This window comes from Lutra lutra, chromosome X (assembly GCF_902655055.1).
Source record: "Lutra lutra chromosome X, mLutLut1.2, whole genome shotgun sequence".
Classification (NCBI taxonomy): domain Eukaryota; kingdom Metazoa; phylum Chordata; class Mammalia; order Carnivora; family Mustelidae; genus Lutra; species Lutra lutra.
In genome coordinates, this window is record NC_062296.1 from 52,270,255 (window position 1) to 52,290,921 (window position 20,667).

The 20,667-nt window shown below is 36.4% G+C and overlaps 1 protein-coding gene across 4 annotated transcripts in view; it reads left to right on the forward strand.

Moving 5' to 3' along the window:
• Positions 1–20,667, forward strand: part of OPHN1 (oligophrenin 1) — a 559,535-nt gene that overhangs the window by 269,827 nt on the left and 269,041 nt on the right. For all 4 annotated transcript variants that reach the window (XM_047715714.1, XM_047715717.1, XM_047715716.1 and 1 more), the window contains exon 6: positions 14,474–14,575. In XM_047715714.1, the coding sequence (XP_047571670.1) occupies positions 14,474–14,575 (102 nt within the window). The remainder of the gene's footprint in view (positions 1–14,473; positions 14,576–20,667) is intronic.

Consider the following 20,667-nt stretch of genomic DNA (forward strand, 5'->3'; position numbering starts at 1 on the left):
CTTATGATAATTATCTTTCTCTGAATGACTTACTTCACTTAGCATAATACCCTCTAGTTCCATCCATGTTATTGCAAATGGCAAGATTTTGGGTTTTTTTTTTTTTTTGATAGAAGCATAGTATTCCATTGTGTGTGTGTGTGTGTGTGTGTGGGTGTGTGTATACACACACAGACCACATCCTCTTTATCCATTCATCTATTGATGGACATCTAGGCTCTTTCCATACTTTGGCTATTGTGGACATTGCTGCTATAAACATTGGAGTGCACGTGCCCCTTCGGATCACTACATTTGTATCTTTTGCATAAGTACCGAGTAGGGGGATTGCTGGGTCGTAAGGTAGCTCTATTTTCAATTTTTGAAGAAACTCTATACTGTTTTCCAGAGTGGCTGCACCAGCTTACATTCCCATGAACAGTGTAGAAGGGTTTCCTTTTCTCTGCATCCTCGCCAACATCTGTCATTTTCTGACTTGTTAATTTTAGCCATTCTGACTGGTGTGAGGTGGTATCTCACTGTGGTTTTGATTTGTATTTCCCTGATGCCGTGTAATGTGGAGCACTATTTCATGTGTCTCTTGTCTATTTGGATGTCTTCTTTGCAGAAATGGCTTTTGATGTCTTCTGCCCATTTCTTGATTGGATTATTTGTTCTCTGGGTGTTGAGTTTGATAAGTTCTTTATAGATTTTGGATACTAGCCCTTTACTTGATATGTCATTTGCAAATATCTTCTCCCCTTCTGTCGTTTGTCTTCTGTCTTTTGGTTTTGATGACTGCTTCCTTTACTCTGCAAAAGCTTTTGATCTTGATGAAGTCCCAATAGTACATTTTTGCCCTTGCTTCCCTTGCCTTTGGTGATGTTTCTAGGAAGAAGTTGCTGTGGCTGAGGTTGTAGAGGTTGCTGCCTGTGTTCTCCTCAAGGATTTTGATGGATTCCTGTCTCACATTGAGGTCTTTCATCCATTTTGAGTCTATTTTTGTGTGTGGTGTAGGGAAATGGTCCAGTTTCATTTTTCTGCCTGTGGCTGTCCAATTTTCCCAACACCATTTGTTGAAGGGACACCCTTTTTTCCATTGGACAGTCTTTTCTGCTTTGTTGAAGATTAGTTGAACATAGAGTTGATGGTCTATTTCCTTTAGGTGTAGGGTTAGAGTGCATATTTGAGACTGTCCTGGTTCTTTGTTTCTTGAGAAAGGCTTGTATCACTCTCTACTTTCCTCTCAGGACCACCTTTGCTGTGTCCCACAGATTTTAACAGTTGTGTTTTCATTTTCATTTTTTACCATGAAATTTTTCATTTCATCTTTAATTTCCTGCTTGATCCATTCATTTTTTAGTAGGATGCTCATTAGCCTCCATGTGTTTCAGTTCTTTCCAACTTTCCTCTTGTGGTTGATTTCTAGTTTCAAAGCACTGTGGTCTGAAAATATGCAGGGAATGATACAAGTTTTTTGGTACCAGTTGAAGCCTGATTTGTGACCCAGGATGTGATCCATTCTGGGGAATGATCCATGTGTACTAGAGAAGAATGTCTATTCTGTTGCTGTGGCATGTGATGTTCTGAGTATATCTGTGATGTCTATCTGCTCCAGTGTGTTTTAAGGCCTTTATTACCTTGTTGATCTTTTGTTTAGATGATCTGTCCATGGGGGGTGTTAAAGTCCCCTACTATTATTTATTGTTGTCAATCTCTTTCTTTGATTTTGTTAGTACTTGCCTTATATAATTGGCTTCTCCCGTAGATATTTAAAATTCTTAGGTATTCTTATTGGACAGACCCTTTCAGTATGATATATGTCCTTCCTCATTGGTTATTATAGACTTTGCCTTAAAATTTAACTTTTTTGATGTAAGGATTGCCACCCCAGCTTTCTTTTGATATCCATTAGCATTGTAAATTTTTTTCCACCCCCTCACTTTAAATCTGGACGTGTCCTTGGGTCTAAAATGAGTTTCATCCAGACAGCATATCGATGGATTTTTTTTTTTTATACATCCTGATACCCTGTGTCTTTTGAGTGCGGTATTTACCCCATTTACATTCAGGGTAACTATTGAGAGATATGAATTTAGTGCCATTGTATTGCCTGTAAGGTGACTGTTACTGTATATTGTCTCTGTTCCTTTCTTGTCTGTTACTTTTAGGCTCTCTCTTTGCATAGATGACTCTTTTCAATATTTCCTGTGGGGCTGGTTTTAATGTTTGCAAATTCTTTTAGTTTTTGTTTGTCCTGGTAGCTTTTTATCTCTCCTTCTCTTTTCAATGACAGCCTAGCTGGGATATAGTATGCTTGACCACATATTTTTCTCGTTTAGCGCTCTGAATATATCAAGCCTGTTCTTTCTGGCCTGTGAAGTCTCTGTGGATAGGTCTGCTGCCAGTCTAATATTTCTACCATTGTATTTTACAGACCTCATCTCCTAGACTGCTTTCAGGATTTTCTCTTTGTCACTTAGACTTTTATGTTTCACGATTAGACGATGGAGTGTTGACCTATTTTTATTTATTTTGAGGGAGGTGCTCTGCACCTCCTGGATTTTGATGCTTGTTTCCTTCCTTAAATTAGGGACGTTCTCTGCTATAATTTGCTCTAGTATACGTTCTGCCCCTCTCTCTCTTCTTCTTCTGGGATCCCAATTATTCTAATACTGTTTTGTCTTATGGTATCACTTATCTATCAAATTTTCCCCTCGTGATCCAGGAGTTGTTTACCTCTTTTTTGCTCAGCTTCTGTATTCTTTATCATTTGGTCTTCTGTATCACTAATTCTCTCTTCTGCCTCATTTATCCTGGCACTAAGAGCCTATATTTTTTATTGCTGCTCATTAATAGCTTTTTAAATTTCAACTGCTTAGATTTTGGTACTTGTATTTCTCTAGAAAGGGATTTTATTTCTCCAGAAATGGATTCTCTATTATCTTCCATGCTTTTTGCAAGGCCTGCTAGCACCTAGATAATTCTCATTCTGAACTCTGATTCTGATATTTTACTCATGTCTGTATAAATTAGGTCCCTAGAAGTTGGTACTGTCTCTCTCTCTCTCTCTTTTTTTTTTTTTTGAGGTGAGTTTTTCCACCATGTCATTTTATCCAGATAAGAATAGATGAATGAGAGAGTCACAATACTCAAATGGTAGCAACAATCCTGGAAAAATATACAGTAACCAAATCAGAAGAGACCCAGAACTGGTGGGAGAAGAAACTAGGAAAAAAAAAAAAACATATATACATACATATATGAGTGTATATATATATGTGTGTGTGTGTGTGACACACTGTGATCACAGTATATATACGGATGGATATATATATATATATATATATATATATATATATATATATATGGATATTAGATTGGTGAATCGAGCAGAGCCACACACACTTGATTTTGGGTCATATTTTGGTCTGTTTTTAGAAACTGCCTCCCAAAATTTCAAAGAGAAAGAATATATAAATATAAACAAGTGTAAAGACGCGGAAGGAATGGAATATGACTGTAAAGATGAAAATTAAAAAAGATTCTAAAATAGAAATTGAGAAGATAAGTTGGTTGAAAAAAAGAAAGAAAGAAGAGGAAAGAATATGATCAGGCTGGAGACTAGAATAATGCCATTCACTAGATTTAGGGTATATTCTGATCTATTTGACAAAAGTGTATCCCAAAATTTTAAAGAAAGAAAAACCGATATGTATCCAAAATTTAGGTTAAATAGAATGAAGGGATAGAATATGTCTATAACAATGAAAATTGAAAAAGACTTCTAAAAATTTATTGATAAGATAAAGTAGTTAATAAATGTTAAAATAGGAAAGAGGAAAAATTTAAAAAAATTAGAATAAGAAAAAATAAAATATAAAAATTATCTTTGAATGACTAAAGAATCATGGGAAGAAACACATGCATTCTATGTGGTGTATTCCCATAGCTCTGAAGTTTTGCACTTTTCATTGATTGGTGAACTTGTTCTTCCCTGGATGTTCTTGTTGATCTTTTGGGGGAGGGGCCTGTTGCAGTGATTCTCAAATGTCTTTGTCCGAGGAGGAATTGCACCACCCTTGCCAAGGGCCAGACCAAGTTATCTGCTCAGTTTTGCTCTCAGTAGCTTTTGTTCCTTGAACACTTTACACAGCTTTGGAATACAGAAATGAAGATGGCGGCCTCCCAATATCTGGCCCAGAGGAGCTGAGAACTCAGGGTCCCAGTCCTCAATGTGTCCTCAGAGATCAGCAGTTAGTCATTCCTGTCTCCCTGGTCTCTGGATGCATTCTGTGCTTACTCAGCCTGTGACTGTGCATTTCTGTCTCTGGCACATGGTTCCTTTTGGAGTCTCTGAAACCTGTAGATTCATACCGCATGCTCCCACGCCTTTCCTCCTAGAGGAGGAAGGAGGGGGGGTCTCCCCGCATCTGCCACTTGTGGGGTCCCTGCTCAAAGAGCATTGGTCCAACTGTGCTTCGCATCACAGTTTAAGGTAACCCAGAGCTGAGAACCAACTCTTTGGCTCTGTCTCTGCAACTGGCTTCCCCACTCTGATACCTGGGAGTTCTGCCATACTCAGACACCCTGGTCTTTTGGAGACCCCTTGGGTCCTGAGATCACACTGTCCCTGCAAGACCTCCACCCTCCAGCATAGTCTCTAGTGACGTCCCTCAGTGGAGCAGACTTTTAAACGTTCTGATTTTGTGCTCTGGTGCTCTAGCACTTGCTGAGAGCCTACTCTTCCCCCCCGCAGTTTATCTTCCCATATATCACCTTGGATTCACTTCTCTGCACATCCTACCTTCCAGAAAGCGGTCAGTTTTCTATTCCTAGAATCACTTCTCTTCTTCTCTTCAATATCCTGTTGGGTTTTTAGGTGTTCAGGATGGTTTGATAACTATCTAGCTGAACTCCTGGGACTCAATGCTATTGAGGTGTCCTACTCCTCTAACATCTTGCTCCTCTAGCCTAGAAAATATTCTATGTATAGTTGAGAGGTATGTGTTTCCTGGTTTTCTTAGGTGAGATGTTTAACATGTGTCTGTTAGGTATAGATAATTTCTGGTATTGTTTGTTTTGTATTTCCTTATTGTTCTTCTGTCTATATATTTTATCCATTATTGAAAGTGGGTATTGATGTCTTCATCTAATGTAAAATAACATAATTTTCCTTCATTTTTTTGAATTATCAATGAGTTTAAGTTTTAATTTAAATTCAAGTTAGTTAATATACAGTGTAATATTAGTTTCACATGTATAATTTTGTGATTTAACAATTCCATACATCACCCAGTGCTCATCAGGAGAAGTGCATTTTTTATTTCTCATCACCTACCTTTATTGTATTATTATCGGTTAGGTCCTTTATATTTTTTTATTATCAGTTTTATGTATTGGCATGTTCCCATATTGGATGTAGAAATATTTACAATTGTTATATATTCTTGTTGAGTTTTCCCACTTATGATTCTATAGTGTCCTTCATCTCTTGCTATACTCTGTTTTAAAGGTCTGTCTTGTCCAATATAACTATTGCTGCTTTGGCTTTCTTTTGACATCCATTTGCATGATAGATGTTTCTCCATCCCTCACTTTTCATTCTGTTGGTTTCTTTTGGTCTAAAATGAGTCTCTTGATTGGCAGCACATAGATGGGTCTATTTCTTTAAATTCATTCTGTCACCATGTGTCTTTTTTTGAGAATTTAGTCCATTCACATTCAATGTAATTATTGATAGATAAGCATTTATCACCATTTTATTGCTTTTTGCTTGTTTATGAAGATTTTCTGTAATCCTTTCTTGTCTTTCCTTTAAGGTTTGCTGGTTTTCTTCAGTGACATATTTGGATTTCTTTCTCTTTACTCCTTGCATATTTATTAGTGGATTTTGATATATAGTTAACATTAAGTTTGTATATAACTTCTTCTGTATATAGTAGTCTATAGTATATTGATGGCTCTTTAAGTTTGAACCCATTCTTTTTTTTTGTTTTTCAAAATATTTATTTATTTATTTATTTATTTGAGAGAGAGTGAGAGAACAAGGAAGATAAATATGGAAAGAAAGGCATAGAATTCCAAGCAGACTCCACACTGACCATGAGGCCTGATGAGGGGCTTGATTCCACAACCCTGAGGTCATGACCTGAGTTGAAACCAAGAGCTGGACACTTAACTGAAGCTCCCAGGCATCCCTGAATCCATTCTTTACTCCTTCCCATGTTAGTTATGTGTGGTCTTATTTTACATACTTTTATTTTGTGATTTCCATTACTGATTTTTACTTGCTTTTATGATTTTTATTTGCTTTTGTGATTCCTACCTTTATGCCATCAGTTTGGGCCTCTCCTTTCCACTCAAAGAGTTCTCTTAATATTTCTTGCAGGTCTGATTTAGTGATCATGAATTCCAGTTTTTGTTCATCTCGGAAAGGCTTTCTCTCTCCTGTTCTGAAGGATAGACTTGCCTGATATAGTGTTTTTAGCTTCAGATTTTTCCCATTCAGCACTTTGAATATATTATTCCACTTCCTTCTGGCTTTCAAATTTTCTGCTAAAAAAATCAGCTGATAGCCTTATAGGGTTTTCCTTTTAACTTACTTCTTTTGTCTTGCTGTTTTTAAATTTTTTTCTTTATCACTATACTTTGCCAGTTTAATTACAATTAATCTGTTTTTGTTGATTTTGATGAAGGTTCTCTGTGTCTCCTAGATCTGGATATCTGTTTCCTTCCCCAGTTTTGGGAATTTTTCAGCTATTATTTCTTCAAATAAATATTCTGCCCTCTTTTCTACATCTTCTTCTTTTGTGACTCCTGTGATATAAATATTACTATATTCGATAGAGGCACTCGGTTCCTTAAGTCTATTTTCATTTTATACAATTCTTTTTTCTCTCTTTTGTTCAGCTTAATTTCTTTCCATTACTCTGTCTTCTATGTCATCAATTCTTTCCTCAGCTTCTTCCAGCCTTCTGTATCTTCTGTCAGTCATGGTTCTCATTTCATTTATTGAGTCATTTAACTCTCCTATGTTATTTCTTATCCAGGATTTAAGGGTCTCACTCATGTCTTCCTCTCTTTTCTCAAGTACTATTATTATTATTATGATCTTTAAATTATCAAGGATGTGATTTATTTCACATTTGTTTCACTTAGCTCTCTGGCCATGGCCTGTCCTGTCCATTTATTTTGGATAAATTTTCTGTCTTCTCATTTTGTCTATGTCTCTGTGCCTGTTTCTCTGTGTTAGGAAAGTCAGCTACATCTTCTGTTTTTGAGGTTAATGGCCTTATGAAGAAGAGGTCTTATGGTGTCTTGCCATGTCATGTCCCCTGTTCCCCAGGTTCTGGCACTTTCAGTAGTGTCCCCAGTGTGTGCTGCATGTGTTCTGCTGTTTTGTCCTATCTGATTTATCCTTTAGGTCAGTTGTCTGTCAGGGTTCTCTTTGCCTGTTATGGGTAGTGTTTAGTTCTTAGGCTCAGTGTGGTACATTTTAACAAGATGTGCCCTGGTATGATTGTGAAATGACACCTATCCCCCCTGCTCTCAGAACTGAGGCTCTGCAAAACTCTCATATTGAGATACATGGCATGAGCAGGGGTGTGGGCAACTCTTCCCAGGGAGGGTCCCCACCACACTGGGACTGAGTCAAGGATGACTGCAAAGGGTGGTTCCACTAGAGTGTGGGAGATGGAAGACTTGTAAGCATGTAAAGTAGGAAGGGTTGGTATTTACACTGGTTTCTGCATGTGGCCCTGTGCTTACGTGGAGGTGTTGGAGGATAGAAATTTCACTGGCCAGGTTCTTTGTTCCCAGAGGTGTCTCTCCTTGAATTCTGTCTCTCTGGAACATGCTCTGAGATGTGTGAGTAATCTCCCAACTCTATGCCCCTGGGTCTTCAGATTGTTCCTTTCATGCTGTTTGTCACCAGATTGTTTGCCTGCCTTTTCTCCAAGAGCACTGCAATGCCTTTGGACTCTATCCCAGCCAAACCTGCTTACCTTTAAAACTCCAGGTTTTAACCCTGCTGGTTGTAAGAACTCAAGAAATTTGGACCCTCTTGTTTTCCAAGCCAATTGCTACAGGAATTCATTTTCCTTGTGAACTCCCCTGTATGCTAGTGTGTCTCTCACCCTTCCCTGTGACTGCAGCAGCCATGATCTGTTTCTCTCCCAAAGCACATCTCCATTCTTCCTACCTTCTTTCATGTGTCCTCTATTTTTTGCTTTGGAGTTTATTCTTCCTGTGTTTAGGTCAATTTCTTGGGTATTTAGGATGGTTTGATAGTTATCTAGTTGTACAGGAAATTAACATTAATGAAATATATATATAAGCTATAAGTAATACTTAGATTTTCATAAAAATATAATTACTGAGTATAAATCAAAGAAAAATTGCATTAAAAGTTTATTGGGTGTATCAGGAAATGGTTTTGGGTTGGGAGCAAAGGAGACGGTGGTGATAAGACAGAGGAAAGAGTTAAATCCTCATCTTTCTTTGGAAGTTAATAGATAATGCACAAAACTTAAAAATTCATAATAGGAATATAAATTTATTTTGAGATATTAGAAATGTGGGAGTAAATACTAGGTAATTAGCTTAGAGACAGAAAGAGGTTATTTCTAGAGAAGAGGAAATAGGAAAATATGACTGGGGATAGCTGCTTCTCTTAGCCTACTGCATGGAACTAGATGATAATTTGAATTTTAAAAAAGTAATAAAAGTCTTAAGCATGAATGCTTCTTAAGTGATCACATAGGCATTATGAGTGTAATGCTGCAAGCAAATTTTTTGGTTCTGTTTTCTCTATTCAGTCTCTCTTTAGGTATAAATTTCTATTAAATAAGAAAATTTGTTAAATTTAAACCTAGCATTTAGAGTTGGTAGTTGACATACAATAAAGAAACTCACATCCTGCTTGGGAAAGTTGTATTCTCAATGTATAGGGTTCCTTTCCTTCTTCATCTGTCTAACAATTGTCTTAATACAATTAACTTGAGGATGGACAGTGATTGTTGATCAGAGCCTCTGCTATATTTGACTTTGGAGTCAAATTATCCCTGAAATGAAAGTTCTTTTTAACCGATATTGGAATGTCCTGGAAATAGTAGGCTGATGTCACTGATTTTTGACATTAGTGGAATTAAATGTAAGTGAACTCCAGAAGAAATAGAAAATCTTAATAGACTTTTAGAAAGAAAAACTCTGTACTAACTGGACCCACTGGGAATTCAATCTCATGTTTAAAGAGTTAACACTTATCTTTTGCAAACTCTTCCAAAAATAGAAGAGGAGGAAATGCCTCCCAACTCATTCTATAAGACAAATATTACCCTGATACAAAAACAAATGTATAACAAGAAATCAAAACTACATGCTGGTATGTCTCATGAATAGAGTTGTTCCCCCTTATCTATGAGGGATACATTCTAAGACCCCCCCCAAAGTGGATGCCTGAAACCTTGGATAGTACCAAGCCATGTACGTATGTATGTATGTATAGATATTAAATTTTTAGTACCAAGCTGTATGTTTGTGTATGTATGTATATATGTATATATGTGCATATGTGTGTGTATATATATATAATTTTTCCTATGCATACATATATATTTATAATATATATACTTAAAATATATATAATATATATTTAAAAAAATATATATAATATATTTATAAAGTTATAAAAGATTTATAAAGTTATAAGGTTTATAAATTAGGTACAGTAAGAGATTAACAATAACAGCTAAAAATAAAATAGAACAATACTATAATGAAAGTTGTAAGAATGTGGTTTCTCTTTCTCTCTAAATACTTTTTGTACTCTATTTACCCTTCTTTACCCTTCTTGTGATAATGTGACATGATAAAATTCCTGTGTGATCAGATGAAGTGACATGAATGACATAAGCACTGTGACATATCTTTAAGCTATTTTTGGCCTTCTGATGTTAAATCAGAAAGAGGATGTTCTTCTTATAGAGTTTGATGGACTTCAGTAACTGAAATGTGGAAAGCAAAATTGTGGATACCGGTGTACTACTGTATAGTTGTAAAAGTTCTCAGCAAAATACAGGCCAACCAAATCCAGCAGCATATAAAAATAAGTGTATACCATAACCAAGTGAAATTTGTCCCTTGAATGCATGGTTGGTTTAACATCCAACAAAAATCAATCAATATTGTATAACATATTAATGGGTTATAGGACAAAAGTACATGAACATCTCAGCACAAAGAAGTCTTTTGACAAAATCCAGCACCCTATCATGATAAAAGTATTTTACAAACTAGGAATAGATGGGAACTTTCTCAACCTGTTAATTGAGAAATATAAAAACCCATTACTAATACCATATACATAATAGTGAAAGACTATAATCTTTCCCTCTAAATCAAGAAATCAAGGGTGTCCACTCTTGGCACTTCTATTTTCCATTGTTCTGGGGGTTCTACCCAGAATAAATAGCCAAGATTGGACAGGAAGAAGTAAAACTGTCTCTATTTGCTGATTACGTCATCTTATATATAGAATCCTAAGTTACACACACACACACACACACACACACACACAGACACCCCATTGGAATTAGTTCATGAAGGTTGCGGGATACAAAATCAATATACAAAAATAAGTTGTATTTCTATACACTATTAGTAAATGATCTGAAAATTAAATTTAAAAATTCCCACTTGCAGTAGCATCAAAATATTAAAGTACTTACGTATAAATTTAAAAAAGTGCAAGTCATATACATTGAAAAGTACAAAACAATAATGGTATAAATTAACTAAGACTTAAATAAATAGAAAGATAAATAGAAACACATCTTGTGTTCATGAGTCAGACTTCATATTGCTAAGATAGGATAGTTACAGAATTGATCTGCAGATTCAATGTCATCTTTACCAAAATTCCAGCTGGCCATTTTTCATAGCTTGATAAGGTAACCCTAAAATCCAAACAGAAGACTAGATAGAAAAAGAAATATTGAAAAAAAGAGTCACAGTCTTTAATTTCAGAACTTGTTACAAAGCTACAGTAATCAAGGCAGTGTGGTGCTGACATGAAGATAGATATATGGATTAATAAAATAGAACTGAGAGTCCAGAAATAAACCTATACATTTAAGGCTAATTGATATTTTCTGAGAATGCCAAAACAAATCAATAGGGAATGAATAGTCTTTAGAACAAATGGTTCTGAGACTACTCACTCTCCATATGCAAAAGTATGAAGTTGGAGCCCTATATCACACTGCGTTAAAAAATTAAAACCAAAAAATATAAAGTTCTTGGAAGAAAATATAGCTATAAATCTTCATGACCTTTAATCAGGCAGCGTTTTCTGAGATATAACACCAAAAACACAAGAAATTGAAGAAAATAGGCTGATTGGACTTCACAAAATTAAAAATGTTCATGCTTCAAAGGACACTACCAATAAAGTACCAAAACAACCCAAAGAATGGGAGAAAATACACTACAGGTGGTATTCAGAGTTATGTAATAAATTCTTGTAACTTGAAAATATAAAGATACAAACCAAATTTATAAATGGGGAAAATAATTAAATATTTCTTTGAAGAATATACATATGTGTGTATGTATACAGGTATACACAAAGGGTCAATAAACACATGAAAAGACATCATTAGACATTTGGAAGTCAAACTACAGTAAATGCAAGTTAACACCCACTAGGTTATTTGTAACCAAAAAGACACATAAGAGTTGGTGAGGATGTGCAGAAATTGGAACTCTCATTCATTGCTGTTAACAATGTAAAATGATACACCTGCTTTGGTAAACCGTTTGGGCATTTCTTAGATAGCCAAACACAGAGTTGCCATATCACTCAGCAGTTCCACTACTTATGTATATATGCCCAAAAGAATTGAAAACATGACCACAAAAAATCTTGTACATGAATGTTCACAGCAGCATTATTCATAATTGCTGAGGAAATGGAAATAACCCAAATGTTCATCAACTGATAAATTTATAAAGAATACATGGTATATTCATATAATCAAATATTATTCAGCCATAAAAAAGAATGAAGTACTGATACTTGGATGAATCTTGAAAACATGCTAAAGTATAAGTATATACTTATAAAGTATAAGAAGATGCACACATGGTCACATATTGTATGGCTAGAATTATATGAAATCTCTATAATACACAAATCCATAGAGACAAAAATTAAAGTGTGGCTTCTTGAGGTGAGTATTGGGAGAAGGGAGGAAATGACTGCTAATAGGTATAGGGTTTATCTTAGGTGTTGGAAATATTCTGGAATTAGACAGCAGTGATGGTTGCACAACTTGTAAATACACTAAAAACTCCTGAATTATTCACTTTAAAAGGATGAATTTTATGATATGTGAATTACATTTCATAGTTTTTATTTTAAAAAAGGAATTGGAGGAGGAAGTGACCAATAGAACTTTATCTGTTCTTAGAAAAGTTGCAGACATTTTCTGGCCCTAATGCTTTCTTCAAGGAATTGCTACTTTGAAAAATTCACCAGCTATAGGAACAGTTTATCTTACCAATGTTTTGTGTGAAAATTTCTATCTCATGTGTTTTGGTATGAGTTTTGGCTAGGGCTATAGACCTGCTTCAGTTTTATTCACAAAGTTTCTTGGTTATTTACAGGCCTCCTGAGTGTAATTCCTCGTATAGTCATCTGGGCTCTATTTGACTATGTGGAAGAAATCAAATAGATCTATATATTATGTGACCTTGGGCGAGTTAGTTCACTTTTTTAGAACCTTAAGTTCTTTTACAACATCTATTTCTCAGGGTTTTGAAGACTAAGTGAAATAATGGATTATAAGTACCTACTTCACTGCCTGACCTGATGTGGACCTCAGTTAATGATAGCTTCCTCTCTACTTCTTTATCTTTGGTAAAAAGCACTTTCTTTCCAGATCAGAGGTCACTGATTTCTGTCCTGGCTTTCTGCCTGGGATCAGATTGCCTCTAGAAATAAATCATGGGGGAGGTTTTTTTTTTTTCTTTTTTTTTTTAATTTTATTTTTTATAAACGTATACTATATTTTTATCCCCAGGGGTACAGGTCTGTGAATCGCCAGGTTTACACACTTCACAGCACTCACCATAGCACATACCCTCCCCAATGTCCATAACCCCACCCCCAACCCCCCTCCCCCCAGCAACCCTTTTGTTTTTTTGTTTTTCTTTCTTCTTTTTGTCTGTGTGTCTCTTGCAGTAATTGGCACACTGTAGGTGCTCGGTGAATTTGGATTTACTATGACACAACAGTCTTTTTACATGAATTTCCCAGCATGGTGTTAAGAGGATTGCAGAGTGTCAGCATTACTGTGTAACAGATGAGCATTTTTTTAAAACATTTTATTTAGTTATTTGACAGACAGAGATCACAAGTAGGCAGAGAGGCAGGCAGAGAGAGAGAGGAAGGGAAGCAGGCTCTCCGCCCAGCAGAGAGCCCGATGCGGGGCTCGATCCCAGGACCCTAAGACCATGACCTGAGCCGAAGGCAGAGGCTTAACCCACTGAGCCACCCAGGCGCCCCCAGATGAGCATTTTTAATGCTCCTTTGGAGCTGTGTGACTTTCGGTTGTGCTGAAGCAGAGAACTTAATTAAATTTCATACTTAAGGAGAGTGATGACTGAGTTCTCCATCTTCCGTAAGGCTTTTTGACTCTTGGTCTCTAGCTACATTTTCCAGGATTGTTTCCTCATTTTTAATAGCATCTTTTAATAGGCAGTAGCAAAAACTTAAACAGTGTCAAAGAACTCATCATTTATAGGGGCAGTCCAAGGTTCCTATTGCCTTGGAAATGTTTTACTTAGTATTAGTCTGTCTAAATGCATTGTATCTTACTTTTAAAGGCGTATATTTAGTTTATCACTATGTTCCTTCTTTCTCCTTCGAAAAAAATGAATGAGTAGTTAATGCATGTGAAAAAAAAACAAGAAAAATATTGGGAAGAAGAAAAAGTAACAAGTGTATAGGCCCATGTTAAGTGTCATTTTCTGTGCAGCAGCTCCCAGAGCCTTCAGCTCTACTAATAGGAATTTCCAATTGTGTAGGTGGAATGGTTCAGGGTTATATTTGAGGAAAGTGAAACTGCTGAGACCAATGCAAAAGCAAATTCTCTCTTTCTTTATTCTTTCCAGAGGCTAGAGAGATTGGAAAGCTGACACATGAAACCTGACACTGCATTCTTTATTCTCAGTTCTGAGTGGAGTGAATTAAAAACTATAGATATCTTTTTTTTTAAGATTTTATTTATTTGACAGAGAGAGAGATCACAAGTAGGCAGAAAGAGAAGGGAAACAGACTCTCTGCTGAGCAGTGAGCCCGATGCAGTGCTCGATCCCAGGACCTGAGATCATAACCTGACTCAAAGGCAGAGGCTTAACCCACTGAGCCACGCAGGGTGCCCCCCAAATACATAGATATCTTAATGTGTGCTTTCTCTCCCACATCTAGGAGCGGAAAAAAAAATTTGAAAAGGATGGTGAGCGGTTTTATTCCTTGCTGGATCGGCACTTACATCTATCTTCCAAAAAGAAAGAATCTCAGTTACAAGAGGTATGTTCAAAAAGCTTGTTCCCACCTTCCTTTGCTGGCTGTGCCTTGGTAACATTGGGATCTTCCTATTAAAAAGTTTTCCTCCTGCCCTGCCTCAGCAAGGTTCCATTATAATATTAGTGCTTACAGTTAAAACTTTTGCCTGGGACTCAGGAGCCTTGAGTTCTCAAAGCAGCTCCTCCAGTAATTTACCATGTGACATTTTTGTTATTGTTTGTTTGTTTTTTGGACCTTAGAATAAATAATTTAATACATAGTGTTTATGTTACCAATAAAATGCAAGTATGAGAAAATAAAATTTTACCATACAACACTATTACAATACTATTGACTATATTTCTTATGCTATGCCTTTTATTCCTGTGACTTAGTCACTCCATAACTAGAAGTCTGTATCTCTCACTCCCCCTCACACATTTTGTCCACCCCCTTTCCTTTGGCAACCATCAGTTTTTTTCTATTTATAGGTCTCATTCTGCTTTTTGTTCGTTTATTCGTTTGTATTGCTTCTTAAATTCCACATATCAGTAAAATTATATGGTTATGAATCTTTCCAGTTTGACTTATTTCACTTAACATAATACCTTCTAGAGCCATCCATATTGTCACAAACAGCAAGATCTCATCATTTTTCATGCCCACATAATTTTCTAACATCTACATCTTCCCTATCCATTCATCTATCAATGAATATTTAGTTTTTTTCCATATCTTAGTTACTGTAAATGCTGCAATAAAGATAGGGGTGCATATACCTTTTTGAATTAGTGTTTTTATTTTCTTTGTATAAATATCCAGTAGTAAAATTTCTGGATCATATGGTAATGCTAATTTTAATTTTTTGAGGCGCCTCCATACTGTTTTCCACAGTGGCTGCCCCAGTTTACATTCCTACCAGCAGTACTTAAGGGTTCCTTTTTCTTTACATCTTCCCTGACACTTGTTATTTCTTGTCTTTCATGGTGTGACTGCGGAACATTTTTTTCTTGGCCTCATGTTCGCTGTCAAAGGAGAAGTGGTACTCAGTGATCTCCAGAGTTCCTTTCAGTTCTATGTTTCTGATTCCAGTATCTACATGAGGATAAAGTTAAACTAGTGCTGTATTTGATAGATCAGGAGCAAATCTTCTACATTTTTCCCGAGATATTCCAACATTAGCTTTTTTTTTTTTTTTTTTTAAATGGGCTTTCAGTGACTTCAGTTCAATTAAGCCACTATTCCAAGTGTGTATTCCACATGCCAGGTACTATGCTGGGTGCAACTGTACTACAAAGATAATGAGACATACTTCCTGTCCTTCTGCAGCTTCTAATTGGAATGCTAAAATAAGAATACACATGATAGGGGCACCTGGGTGGCTCAGTGGGTTAAAGCCTCTGCCTTTGGCTCAGGTCATGATCCCAGGGTCCTGGGATCAAGCCCCACATCGGGCTCATCAGGGAGCCTGCTTCCCCCTCTCTCTCTGCCTGCCTCTCTGCCTACATGTGATCTCTGTCTGTCAAGTAAATAAATAAATAATCTTAAAAAAATACACATGATACTTAAAAAAGTAGAGTTTTTACGGACTGTAACAAAAATGTGTATGCGGTGTCGTTGTAGAGGTGGGAAGGTGTTAAAAGATAAAAAATGCTTACATTTGGATGTGGAGATTTGTCTTGGTACCATAGTGGTGCCCATTCAACAAAAGGTAAAGTCTTTGACAGAAATGGAGAAATGGACCTCTCACATGGAGGGAATGGTCCCAAGAATAGAAAACATGGAGTATGTTTGGAATATGGTTTGACCAGAATTTTCATTGCTATTGGAGAGTAGTGAGAGACAAGATAGGATCAGGCAATTGAGGTCATATTATAGAGTAATAGGCTCAGGAGTTTGTATTGAATTCTTTTGGCCCTGGGAGGATCATTGAGAGCTTTTGGTAGTACAAGCAATATGAGTAGAATTCTGTTTTAAGAATCTTAAACTGTCTGAGGTTGTAAGATGAATTAGACCTGAGAGAGAGTGGAAGCAAGAAAACCAGTTTAGGAAACTATTGCTATGATCTAGAGGAGAGAGCCTAAGTCACACGAGTGGCACTGGAGAAGGAAGGGAAGGAATTAACTGATTAAAACTGTTTTCAGTGGTAGCATGCCTGGGTGGCTCAGTCAAACACTGGACTTTGATTTCAGCTCACGTCATGGTCTTAGGGTCATGGGATTGAGCTCTGCACTGGGCAAGGAGCCTGTTTAAGAATTTCTCTCTTCCTCTCTCTCTGCTCCTCTCTCCACCCATGTGAGTTCTCTTTCTCTCTCTCTTTCTAAAATAAATAAAACCTTAAAAAATAAAACTTTGATAGTTGAATAATAGGTCCAGTAAAAGTTGGAGATATTTTAGATTCAAGTATAAAAGGAGACACTCAATTGAGTAAAGTCTTTGACATGGCTATGAAAGTTCTTAGAAATCATCTTATCCAAGGTTACAGAGATTGTAACAAAGCTGAATCTTATCTCCTGATATGTACTTTGGTGACTCTCCATTAATTATATCATGTCAGGAGCCTCAGTGGTGAATAGAGTTAGTATTGAAAAGGTGAAGGACTACTTTTCTTCTATAAAGTGGAATAGTCTGAGGTCTTCTGTCATTTTCCTTCTGCGGTCTTTTGTTTTCTTCCTTTTGCATCTATTCTTGATTAGGGTTCCTAAGCAGAAAGGAGTTAACATAATAGGCCTGAGTCTACTATGATTAGAAAAATCTGACTACAAGATTAGCTCTTGGCTTGTATCTGGGAACTTGGCTAGTGAACAGTTTCTTACACAGGATATAAAATTTTCCCTAAATGGTTAGAGTGACTCACTGTGCCTAGACTGCCTATACAAACAATGTGGTTTATGTTGAACATCTTATTTTCTTCTGGGAGTCTGGAATTTTGGTATATGCTTAGCAGTGGGTGCCTCTGTACAACCCCCAACAAATACTTAGGGCACTAAGTCTAAAGAGCTTCCACGGTAGACAAAATTTCACACGTGTTGTTATAACTTGCTGCTGGAGACATTAATTGTGTCCTGTGTGACTGTTTTAAGGGAACTCTTGGAAGCTTTCACCTAGCTTCCTCTAGACTTGATCCCATATATTTTTCCCTTTGGTGATTTTGCTTTATATTCTTTCACTAAAGTAAATATTAGCCATGAGTATGACTATTAGTTGAGTCCTTTGAGTCCCTCTAGAGAGTTACCAAACGTGGGGATTTGTAACCCTGGACACAGTCCAAATTTATTCTTTTTGAGGATTTTACAATGAAAGCTTTCTGGAATGTCCTAGAAGTTTCGTGTTTTATGTAGATGTTCCTGGTGACTTTCCTAAAGAGCAAGAATGTAGCCTTTGCACTTCTTCAACTAAAAATAATCTGGGGCACCCTGTGTCACTTTTTTCAAAATAAGAAACTTTATTTTTAGAGCAGTTTTAGGTTTACAGAAAAATTGAACATAAGTACAGAGTTCCTATATAGCCCTAATTCCCAGCATGCACTTTTCTCTACTATTAACATTTTTATTAGTGAGATACATTGATACAATTGGTGAGCCAATGTATTGTATATTCTGTGGGTTTTGACAAATGTATAATGACATGAATTCACCATTATACTATCATGTAGAATAGTGTCACTGCCAGAAATATCTGAGAGCACCACCTATTCATTCCTTCATCATCCTTCCCCAACCTGCAAACCCCTAGAAACTATTGATCTTTTTATGGTCTCCATACTTTTGCCTTTTCAAGAATATTTTATTGTTGAAATTATACAGCATGTAGCATTTTCAGATTGGCTTCTTTCATCTGGCAGTATGCATTTAAGTTTCTTCTGTGTCTTTTCATGACTTAATAGCTCACTTATTTTTAGTGCTGAATAATATTACATTGTGTGGATTTACCATGGCTTTTTTAAAAAAGATTTTATTTATTTATTTGACAGATAGAGATCACAAGTAGTCAGAGAGGCAGGCAGAGATAGAGAGAGAGAGAGAGAGAGAGAGAGGAGGAAGCAGCCTCCCTGCTGAGCAGAGAGCCTGATTCGGGGCTTGATTCCAGGACCCTGGGAACATGACCTGAGCTGAAGGCAGAGGCTTTAACCCACTGAGCCACCCAGGTGCCCCTACCATGGCTTTTTTTTCAATCTTTTCACCTATTGAAGGATATCTTGGCTTCCTCTCAACTTTGTCAATTTTTTTTTAAGATTGTTATTTGAAAGAGAGAGAACACACATGAGAGGGAGTACAAATGGGAGTGGGGCAAAGGGAGAGGGAGAAGCAGGAGCCCCACTGAGCAGGAAGCCTGAATCAGGGCTTGATTCCTGGACCCTGGGATCAGGACCTGAGCTGAAGGCAGATGCTTAAGTGACTGAGCCACCCAGGTGTCCCTCAGATTTGTCAGTTATTAATGATGCTACTATCAACATTTGTGAAGAGGTTTTTATGTACGTGATTTTTCAAATAATTTGGGCAATTATCCAAAACCACAATTGCTAAATTGCATGGTAAGAGTAAATTTAGTTTTGTTAGAAGCTGTCAAAATTTCTTTGAAGTGACTGCCATTTTTTATTTCTATCATCAATGAGTGAGAGCTCTTGTTGCTCTTGTTCTCTTTGCCAGCATTTGGTGTTTGTGTTTTGGATTTTAGTCATTCTAATAGGTCTGCACTGTTACCTCTTTGCTATTATAATTTTCATTTCCTGGGCAATTTTCTTGGGTCCCTTCCCTCTTCAGGAGCTTTGTACTATTGCTTGACCCTATTGCTCAATACACTTTGCTTTGCTGCCCACCAAAAAAAAAAAATCATTTCCCTAATGACATGATGCTGAACATTTTTCATATGCTTTTTTTGCCATGTACAGATCTCTTGGTGAAGTGTCTATTCAAATATTTTACCCTTTTTAATTGGACTGCTTTCTTACTATTGCATTTTAAGAGCTGGATGTCTATTTTATTTTTATTTCTATTTTTTATTTTCATGTGTGAGGGTGGAGGGAGCAGAGAGGCAGAGGAAAAGAGAGAAACAGACTCCCCACTGAGTGGGAAGCCCAATATGGGACTTGATCCCAGGACCCCAAGATCATGACATTAGCTGAAGGCAGTTGATTAACTGACTGAGCCACCCAGGTGGCTTTTTTTAAAAGCCATTTATTTTTATTTCTTAATTTTAGTAAATTTTTAAATTCTTTTTTTTAAAACAATATCCTACTACTGTCCACCTGTCACTGCCCCCCCTCCCCACCCCAGATAAGAGATATTTATTTCAACTTTCTAGGAGTAAAAATAAAATTTTAACTTGGGTTTTTGTTTAAAGTTTTTATTTAAATTCTAGTTAGTTAACATATATTATAATGCTGGTTTCAGGAGTAGAATTTAGTGATTCTTCACTTACATATAACACCCAGCACTCATCATAAGTGCCCTCCTTAATACCCATTACTCATTTAGCCCATCCCCTGCCCACCTCCCCTCCAGCAACCATAGTTTGTTCTCTGTAGTTAAGAGTCTGTTTTTGGTTTGCCCCCTCTCTTATTTCCCCCTATATTCATCTGTTTTGTTTCTTAGATTCTACATATGAGTGGAATTGTGAAGTATTTGTCTTTCTTTGACTGATTTATTTTGCTTAGCATAATACACTCCAGCTCCATCCACGTCCTTGCCAATGGCAAGTTCCTTCTTTTTGATGGCTAAGAATACATATATATATATATATATATATATATATATATATATATATACACACACACACACACACACACACATATAAATGTGATATATATATATATACACACACACACCCCACATTTCTTCATACATTCATCAATTGATGGGCATTTGGGCTTTTTCATAATTCAGCTATTGTTGATATTGTTGCTTGTTTGCCTATTTTATATATCAGCCCTTTATGAGATGAGTGTTTTGCAAAGATATTCTTCCAGTCTATGGCTTGTCTTTCATTCTCTTAACTGAATGTTTCACAAAGTGGACATAGTTTTTCTTATTTTTTTTTTAATTTTTTAATTTTTTTTTAATTTTATTTTTTATAAACATATAATATATTTTTATCCCAAGGGGTACAGGTATGTG